This window comes from Pagrus pagrus (assembly GCF_965226575.1).
Source record: "Pagrus pagrus genome assembly, chromosome: 16".
NCBI classification, from domain to species: Eukaryota; Metazoa; Chordata; class Actinopteri; order Spariformes; family Sparidae; genus Pagrus; species Pagrus pagrus.
The window spans coordinates 7,789,333-7,798,899 of record NC_140200.1 but is presented as its reverse complement, the minus strand read 5'-3'; the positions used below and the strand labels follow the sequence as shown (position 1 = coordinate 7,798,899).

The following is a 9,567-nucleotide window of genomic DNA, read 5'->3' as shown; positions in this document are numbered from 1 at the left end:
TAGAAACAAAGTTAATCATCTTGGTCACATATCCTGGTGACATGTTTTAAGGTCACGCTAGATTTTGTTGCTTAAGGTCCATGTTATAGCTTTTTTTGGAACTTTTATTTTATTGTCTTGATGAGAAAAGGCCTTATTTTTCTATAGACTAAGTAAAACATGCGGTAGAGTAGCAGTATCGTACATAGAGTGAAAAATATTTTATGAAATGCACTAAAATTGTAAATAACAACCAAATTAGACAGAAAAAAGTGAATAAAGTACTGCTGTGCTCCCGTGTCACAATGGTAGCTTTGGATTTACCGCAGCACGTGGAGGCAGCATAATACCTCTGGCTGCCTTCACGGTGTCCTCCTCTTGTCGCATATTGATCCAGCTAGCTGATCGTTAGCTTTTGTGTCAGGATGTTGTCTGCTGTGTGTAAATGTGTGTCCGTTGTTTCTGGCTAGAGGTACCTGGCATTTGGCGGCTTTAATGTTCCGTGCAGCTAATTTAAAAACCATCGGCAAAGCGGGAACCGGCTGGTAGGTGGTCTTTGAATTCACTGAGACGTAACATATTGTTCACGTCCACTCCACTTTCGCGAAGCCGCCGGCTAGGGAGCTAAAGCTAGCTATGCTAACAGCAAAAGCTTATCCGAATATCAAAGGGCCTCTTCGGCGGTTATCTTCCGGCGACAGTCGCTAAAACTACCACAATTGAAAAGCTGCGGGTCTTGGCTCTCAACGGCTGCTAACTATCTTCAGTGATAGTTGAGCGGTTGTTGTTGACTTAGCTGGCTAGCGAGACAACGTTACGCTAGCTAGCTCATGAAGCTAATAACAGCCAAAACAGCTAACTTAGCTAACTAAAGCCTGGAAATGTCAGTGCTTTTTTCAGAGGAGTTTGCAAACGACACCGCAGGCTCTTAAATCAGACCTCTGAGGATTTATTAACGTAAGTACTAAGTTGAGCAAGGCACTCATCGGGTGCTGCGTCCAACTTTGCTCAACGGAAAGAGATAATGCGAAAAATGTGACTCATTATCTGGCTAATTTGAGTTTCGTAACTCCTCTTAATTAACCTAAACGTTGATGCTAGCCAGCCCAACAGCCATAGTTTAGCTAGCTAGCTGACTAACTCTGCGTTGCTCAGATTTAGGTCCGTTATGTCAATCCTCCAGCAGACATTTGCACATCATGCCTACATAACGTACACACCCTGACTTTTTTTTCACGGCCTGCTATGTCAATAAGTCTCCCAGTAGCACCCATGGCTGTCCTGCACAAACTGCTCATAGCTCCAATAAAAAACAAGCTGCTATCCTGAATGCCTTTAAGTGTCCATGCATGTATATAACATAACCCTTTGTCCCCTATCTCAGGCACTTTCGCCGGACGATGGACGAGCTGGTCCATGACCTGGTGTCAGCACTGGAGGAGAGCTCCGAGCAAGCGGCCCGCGGTGGCTTCGGTGATGGGGGAGACCACGCACTGGCCGTCGGCTGTCTGCTGAAGAGGCAGGCTCGGAAGCGGAGAGGCAGAAAACGACGCTCGGACAACCCGCACCCGCCGTGGGAGACAGGCCACCTGAGCGAGGGCTCCGAGTCCAGCGTGGAGGAGCACAAGGTGGGTGCGGGTGGAGGAGTTCAAAATATAGGAAACCCTCAAAAAAGTGTCATTATTAGATCAAGAAAGAGGGAATACTCTTTACTTAAAGGGGCAGTTTGTAAGATATGGCCAGAATTGTGGTTTAAAGGTGCATTACGTAGTTTTGGGTAAGAAATGTTAACCTTCAAAGTTATTTTTTTATGCTTAAACAAACAAATGCTCTTTGTTTCCATGACTGAGTAAATAAAGCTGATCTTAAAGGACAACACAATGTCATACTCTTCTACTTTGTTTACATGTGGCGGACCCTGCCACCTTTCTAGCTTCAAACAGTGTTCTGGGGACCTTATTTTCCTCTGAGAACAGCTTGTTTATTCAGTAATGGAAAAATAAATATTTCTGAGTTTGTATTATTACCTCATTTGTATTGTGCATTATAAAAATCTGAGTTTGAATGTCTTCTCCAAAACTACGTAGTGCACCTTTTTAAAGCATTAAAAACAATTAGCTAACATTATCAACAGAATGAGAAGAAACAACAGTGTTGACCTGATGTCATCTGTGCACAGTGTGGCAAAGATGTCTGCTTAAGTGTGCATGCTAACCAGCTCGCCCCAGCGCGTCTGGTCTTTAAAATATCACTTTGTACTGCAAGAGGTAATAGTCTGATAACCCCGTAGCTTCAGCATGGAGATGTGAAAGCAGCCAGTTTGCTACTTAGTCTAAAGTAATCAAAATAAACTCACAAATGTCAGGAAAGGAGATATTTTACACCTATTTTCCTTACTAAACAAAAAAATACAACCATACACTTTCTGAATTCAAGTTTCACACTACCGTTAGCTAAGGGGGCCCCTTAGCTCACTGGCTAACAGCTAGTCGCCACAACAAAAGATAGTTCAGATAACACAGTTTTGAGCTACCTTTGAATTCTGGTCATTTCTTTCAAACTAAACCTTTTAATCTGGTCTAATCCTGTAATGTCCTGGTCTCTGCATGAAGTTGGAATTGCCCGCTTAGTACAGATTACATGTCGTTTAAGTGGTTATTAGATCTCATATTTAGTGTGTTGGCCCCATAATCCCCTCAGAGTCTCCTCGATACCATCCTGTTTAAATTTGTCTGTGTTAAATACAATTAGCCTCTCTCAAATATCACTTTGGCCTAATTAACTTCCTCAAGTTTATTCAAGTTTCTAAACTTGGCATCACAATCACAGGCTGGTATTTCTCACACTGATGTTTGTTGCAGGACTACCGAGCCAGTACAGGGGGCGTCTCTGCTGCCAACAGCCACGCCCGTGACAACAGCGACTCGGATGAACAGCTCGGCCCTAAACGGCGCACCCTCCTAACAGCTGACACGGGACGAAGCAAGCGCCCGCTTTGGCCGGACGACTTGGGAGTCCTGGGCTCGGCAGAGGGAACCCGCAGCCTCAGGAGGAGACGGAAGGTCAAACGTATGGCTGTAGACCCACCCGCGGAACCAGAACCTCCCTCCACCACCATGCTAGGGCCCCCACCTGTCCCTAAAGCACGTATTGGTGGCAGGCCACATCGACTGGGTGCAGGCGATGGCAGGGGGCCCATGGAGCTGTGTGGAGTCGGACTGGTAGGGCCGGGGGGAGGGAAGAACAGGGTGAAGAAGAGGAAACTGGCCACCCACAGGCTGGGAATGGAGGCTGCAGATGAAGGGGTGGTGGTGGAGAGCGAAGACCCGATCTGTTCTCCGATGGAAGGGTCCAAAGATAAGATGGAGTTGGAGGAGCAGAAGGGCTCGGATGAGGACATGAGTGACAGGTGGTTAGTGTTTTGACTTTTGTTTCTTTTCATGCCCTGTGTTTCCAGAAACTCCTCCATCTCCTCTTCTGTGTGCTGCATTTATGAGTGTGTGTGACACTGTAGGTCAGTGGGTAAGAACGCCGTCAGATACCAAACATCAACCATTTTTTGTGTCAACAAAAAATGTGTTTGTTGCATTGAGTATCAAAGACAATCAATACCAAAACTTGTGGAAGCTAGCCAGGTTTTCTTCTAGTAGACAATTGTTGACTTCTTATTGACCGTTTTCTTGACCTCCTTCTTTTTCAGTGAGACCAGCAGTGTCAGTAACAGCAGTGATGGAGGCCTTTACACTAATGATGAGGGCAGGCAAGGTACAACATGAAACATTATATCTACAGTGTTGCAAAAATGTTGAATTCCACAATAAATACATCTGTATCAGCGTCATGAACCTTGGATCACACACTCTCCCTCTGTCCTCTCTCCTCCAGGTGATGACGAGCAGAGCGACTGGTTCTACGACGGCGAGCCGGGCTCCGGTTCAGCGCCTGGGGGTGCATGCGGGATAGCAGGAGTGGTTCCCTGGTGGGAGAGGGAGACGGGGTCAGAGGAGCTGGACCTGGCCGACCCAGTCTTCAACAGCATCCTCACTGGGTCCTTCCCCCTCATGAGCCCTGGAGCTCAGAGAGGTAGGCTGGAGACAATACGAGCAACATACTTAAAAACAGCAGTGTCATTGTTAAAGAAACACAGACACACACACAGAGTTTACAATGTAATCATAAGGATTTTGGGGCCAATAAAAATGTGCAGTCAGACATTTTACAATGTTTTTGTAGTTTCTTTCATCACCAGTAGGAGGCAAACATGTCACACAGACAGAAACCAAGGCAATGCTGAGCAGTGTGGCTGTAATATGGTTAAATAAAGGGAATGAAATCTTCTACCTCTGGCTGCAGCAGGCAGTACAACAAATGTATCAAAATAATAGTTACCCGATCAGTTTCTACTTAAATATTCCAGTATCTCATAGTCCATCTTGAGTGTACTAGTAGGTGTAATAATATCAAGTCCCCCTGGGCCTCCTCATCATTAAAGCTGTTTCTGAATGACTGGTATCTTAAAGGACCTCCCTGTGTTGTGTCCCATCGAGAGTGAAGGGTTGTTCTGGGCTCTGCTGCACTAAAATGTGAAAATGATCAAATTAATCGTATCATATCAACGATCACGTCCTCAGTTTTATTGCTCACGATCCTGTGCTGTGTTCGTCAGGGTTTCAGGCCAGGCTGAGTCGTCTCCATGGAAACCAGCAGGCGTCTGAGGCGGGGCTGCAGGGCAGCTCCAGTCAAGGCTTCAACGACAGACTGGGCAGACAAAGCCAGGACTCCCATGAGTGAGTCCTTTCTTCTTGAAAGAGTTTTTTTTTTGTTCAGACTGCTCCATTATTTATTTTGTGTTCTTTTTCTTGTATTTTTCTTTATTATTTTATTTCAGTTGCATTTTATTTTATGAAAGATGCTAAGCAACAACAGTGAGTGAGACTGAAAAAAAGCCACAGTTTTAGTCAAAATCAATTCAGATGTAATAGTCTAGTACACAGACAGCAAGGTTAAATAAAATTACTCGCACATACTCTGCAGAGAAACACATGTCAACGCACACCACGGCATATGCTGAAGACATATGATTTGACATTAGACATGCACCATAACACAGGGAAGTCTACTGGTTTCATCGTGTTTTATATCACTGATGCACAGTTGTCAGTTTCTGAAGACTTATCAATTAAAAGTATTTAAGTGCAACTCCAGTCTAAAGTCTAAATGCGTTTAATGCTTCCAAGTTAAAGTCTGAAAAGGTTCTTGGGTTTCTGTGAAAGTTAGATGGACGAGAGCCAACAGTTCACTTTGAGACAGATATGATAATGAATAGCAGTTTGCTTTCTGTCTCTGGAACGCTGCCTTGACGGGAACTTGTGGGCCTGAATGACACTATTATATCTCCAACAGGCCTTGGTTCAGCTCGGGCTCGAGGAGGGAACACGGACAGGTGAGCCACATTTCTTCACTTCATTTCTTTTCCTTTCAAAATGGGGGTGAAATGCAAAGGTTAGATTTTGATCCATTACAAGGACTCAGCGTGGTCGGTGTAATAAATACAGTAGCGCTGTGTTATTTCCTGGATTACTTGCTCTAAGTGCTTGAACATTAACTTTTGTTTTCCCTCTTCTTTCCCTCGCTGCCACTTCAGTTGCATTGGGACCCACGGTCAGACAGAGGGCATCGGAGGAGCTGCTCAGTAAAAACAGCCAGCAGGTGAGAACAACACTTTAACTAAAAAACACCAGTGATTTATGACCACAGCTCGGATTCAATTCCTTTAGTACCTGCTTGTGTCCTTGCTGCACTGGTCTTCGGTGTTTAATGGTCTTTTTCAAATGAATAAGAATACTTTCTGTAGCGTTATTGGAAGTAAAACTAATGCTGCCATATTTTGGTCTCGCTCGGCTGGTTTTGCAGACAGACCAGCGGGCACCTCGGCTCTCTATGTACAGGGGATGTCAAGCGGAGGCGAAAAGCAGCCCCCCTCGGTTCCACCGCCCCCTCAGGTATTGGAAGCACACCTAGCTACACCTCACACACCATCTGGCACTTTTTACCAACTGGCCCTTTTACTGTATTTTTGGCTCTCGCTTTCTCACTTGTTTCCCTCCCCCTCTTGGTGGAGCTCAGTATGTTCACCAGCCTGCTTTCCTCATCGCCTTCTGTCTGGCACTTACACTGATGTAAACACGAGAGACTGGGATGAAAAGTGAGGGTTTCACTACACATTTTTAAAAGATTTAATTGAGGGAAGGGAGTCCCTCATCTTTCAAATTGCTACCCCTCGCTCCTCCTTTCTCTCTGTAAAACCCTGCTTTAGCTTATAACCCCCTTTCCTTCTAAGCTTTGTTGGACAAGAGTCAGCTGGCTAGTCATGCTGTCAAAGCGGAGATACTGGATTAGCTCTTAGCCAGTAACACTTGTGCATCCCCCCTCCCCCAAACCACTCTCCTTACCTCTGGGCAAGTTGATGCTTTTGCAGGAGGAGGAGGGGGAGGTAGTAAAGCCTAATTCTGTTTGGTCAACCTCCCATTATAATTTATCCAGCCTGAAGCCATGTGCCATTTTTGATCACTGTTTACACACAAGGAAGTATCGCTAGTTGAAAATATGAGAAAAGGAATAAAAGAAAAAGCAAAACCAAGCTGTAAAATAAAACACTGCTAAAACTCAGCGGTGCGTTACACATTGATACCTGCCCCAGACGCTGGTGCAGCGCTTAGGAACAGCAGGTGCCGACCTCACAGCAGGGCGGCGGCGGCGGCGAGGGCCTGCCAAATTCACATCCTGACAATTTGGCTGTAACCCACCTGGAACTCGGCAGCCATGCGTGCAAAAGAGCGGGCGACTTTGCCCTGCGCTTCATAGAAATAAAGACGGGATTAAAAAGGCTAACAGTCTGCACGACTGAACTGTGAACTTCCAGGAAGGGCGAGGACAGAGTGACCACTGTCTGTTTGAGGCAGACAGAAATGTGGCTAAGTTGATTACATGATCAAATTAGTTAGATGTAGCTTAGCAATTTTAATGGACTGATGATGTCACCGAAGAGCCTTTCCGTGCAACAAGTAATGCAGACGGTTATGTAGAGGCGGGACCAGACGAAAGACGAGACGAGAATAAGCATCAGCAAACACTGCAGCGAGACCTGCAATTAACTTGTTCTTAATTGACAACGAGCTGGAACCAACAAATGTTTGCTGTTTTTGCTTGAAACTTTTGATTATCAGAATAGTTGGTAATTAAATTTGTGTTCATCAGATAATGGATAATTGAATTGTTTCAGTACTAACTGCGTGAAAGGTGGATGCATGCAAGCTAGTGTCTTGTTCCCTTGTGTTCCTGTTTATTTCTGTTTCTGATTTTTGTGACATGCTTTTGACACATTTAAAGGGCTGGTCCATGATTTTTTGAGATTTTCATATCAGTCTGTAGCTTCTAAGCAGTATTTCTTATGTTTTCAAATCCAAGCATTCTCATTTTGGTGGAAGTTTGTATGTTTTAGCTTCCAAATGTTTTTCCCCCCCAAGTCCTTTTAAAACCTGGCAGCACTCAGCAGACAGGATGAAGCGTGCACTTGGGCTGAATTCACACAAAATCCAGCAACTTCCTTCAGGGTTGTTTTGAAATGATGGGAAAATAACATTTTATATCTGCGATTCACTGCTTTGTTCCCGTTAAGGCTGCTCCTTCACTTCATTCACTCGACCACTGCTGCTCTCTCAGTCCGTCTCCGTCTCCCTCATTGAGCCAGGGAGGAGGAGTTTTTACAAATGGCAACCAGTAAATCCTGCATAGTACGCCTCTAAATTAGGCCTGAGCGATAAAACAATATAAATATGTATCGTGCCGTTGATGGCAAGAAGAAAAATTTTCCATGAAATGTCTGATAATTTCCCGTGTATGCATTAACTGCAAACTAATTTGACAGCACATAGCAAATACGCCCCGGCTTATAAGCAGCCTGTTATATCCCTTCATAATGGAGCGCGCCATGAGTGACACAGGAACAGCCAATCATTTATCGGGTGTGTCTCCAGGCTCTTTAGGTAGAGCGGACAGGCCGGCTCTGCCCACCGCTGCTCCACCACCACCCGGCCTGTTTGCTCTGCCTATGAGACACTGCAGCTGCGACAGCCAACGTGGTTGGCGGGACCACCGGGGCAAATATGACTCACAATCCTCCGCACCAGCTCGGCCGCTGGCCAAGTGTTTTATAAATCAAACGTGAAAGAAACACAAACACAACCTATTACAACCGGAGTGAGAGAATGAGTGCTGGCCGAGAGGAAATTGTGAATTAAAAAGGGCAGGTCAGCTCGCAGGTATGGCAGGTCGCCCAGGCCTTATCTAAATGAATCATTTTGATCTTTTTGAAGCTCTATTAATTGTTTTCATCATAAATTTCAAAAAGGTGTAATTAAACCTGCTAATTGGCGTTCAACCTAATGTACGCCGTCTTTGTAGCAGTGTTTGTAAATGCAGTTAGATTTCTTTAGATCATTTTGTCGGTTGGTGGATGATTTCTAAGCGAACACAAACCAACGTCAGCTGTCAGCAGGTGTGGCCCTTGTGTTGAGAGGCTATAATATTTACAGACATGAATATCACAGAAACTCCCCCTTGCTAATCGGTGACCTCTGTCTTTTCAGGAGTGGTTGGTGAGAACGCGCCTCCCATCCCTGACAGCAACATGGGGAGCCGCATGCTGCAGACCATGGGCTGGAGCCCGGGCATGGGCCTGGGTCCAGAGGGCAGGGGCATCACAGAGCCCATCCGGGCCACGCAGAGACCCAAAGGCACTGGTCTAGGATTCAACTGAACTCCCGGTTTCTGGATTCTGAACCTGGAGTACGCTGGGACAAGACAAGGCCCCAAGAGCTACGAGGAGCGAGGAGGATGAAATGCTGCTCACTCCTCGTGGATGAATTGCTGCTCAGTGCGATGAACAATTAAAGAAGAAGTTCCAGGATGATCCAGAAATGTGAGTCGTAAGAAGGGAAGGAATGAGTCTCATCCTAGCAACAGAGTCTGTGATGAAACAGAAACTTTCCCATATTGGGGAAACTTGAAGAAGCCTGGGGATATCCACACATACTGTTCCCACAAATGGAGAGACTGACTGAAACTGAGCTGGAGAAAAGGACCTCTAGCAAAAACTCCATGTTGGAGAAAATAAATGACTTTGATGCCTCGTTGTTAGTGTTTTAAGCTGGCATGCTGCCTCAGCCCTGTTACCTCAGATATCATCTTTGCGGGAGAGAAAAGGGGGTAAATCTGACCACACGAGTGCGCAAATAATGTGCTAATAGTGTTTTTTTTTTCTTTCTTTTTCTTCCCCAGTCAGCGGTTTTAGTTATTGAATTAATGAAAAATGGTTTTGTCTGATATTGCACAAGAGTTTTAGAGTCAGAGACTATATTCGTAGGCCATACCTCAAGATTCACTTTCAGTTAGGGTACACTGTATGGATGTGTGTCGATATATCTGGATGCGCTTCCCATCCATTTTGTTGTTCATTTAATGCAAGAAGTCACGTCACCATAACGGTTTTATCTATTCAAAAAGATAAAAATCCAAACCACAGTTTTT

At 45.1% G+C, this 9,567-nt stretch overlaps 1 protein-coding gene across 3 annotated transcripts; it reads left to right on the top strand.

Moving 5' to 3' along the window:
- The first annotated feature begins 326 nt into the window (after window positions 1–326).
- On the top strand, window positions 327–9,561 carry gpatch2 (G patch domain containing 2). Of its 3 annotated transcripts, none has more exons than XM_084377920.1 (10): window positions 327–524; window positions 1,364–1,607; window positions 2,841–3,388; window positions 3,680–3,744; window positions 3,865–4,062; window positions 4,646–4,766; window positions 5,383–5,422; window positions 5,624–5,688; window positions 5,893–5,981; window positions 8,628–9,561. In XM_084377920.1, the coding sequence occupies exons 1-10, from the start codon at window positions 475–477 to the stop codon at window positions 8,795–8,797; spliced, it is 1,590 nt and encodes a 529-aa protein (XP_084234046.1). In that variant the 5' UTR covers window positions 327–474; the 3' UTR covers window positions 8,798–9,561. The 3 variants fall into 3 exon arrangements, with proteins under 3 accessions (XP_084234046.1, XP_084234045.1, XP_084234047.1); XM_084377919.1 differs by having other exon boundaries at window positions 2,841–3,391; XM_084377921.1 differs by lacking the exon at window positions 327–524 and adding an exon at window positions 586–936 and having other exon boundaries at window positions 2,841–3,391.
- The last annotated feature ends 6 nt before the right edge of the window (window positions 9,562–9,567 follow it).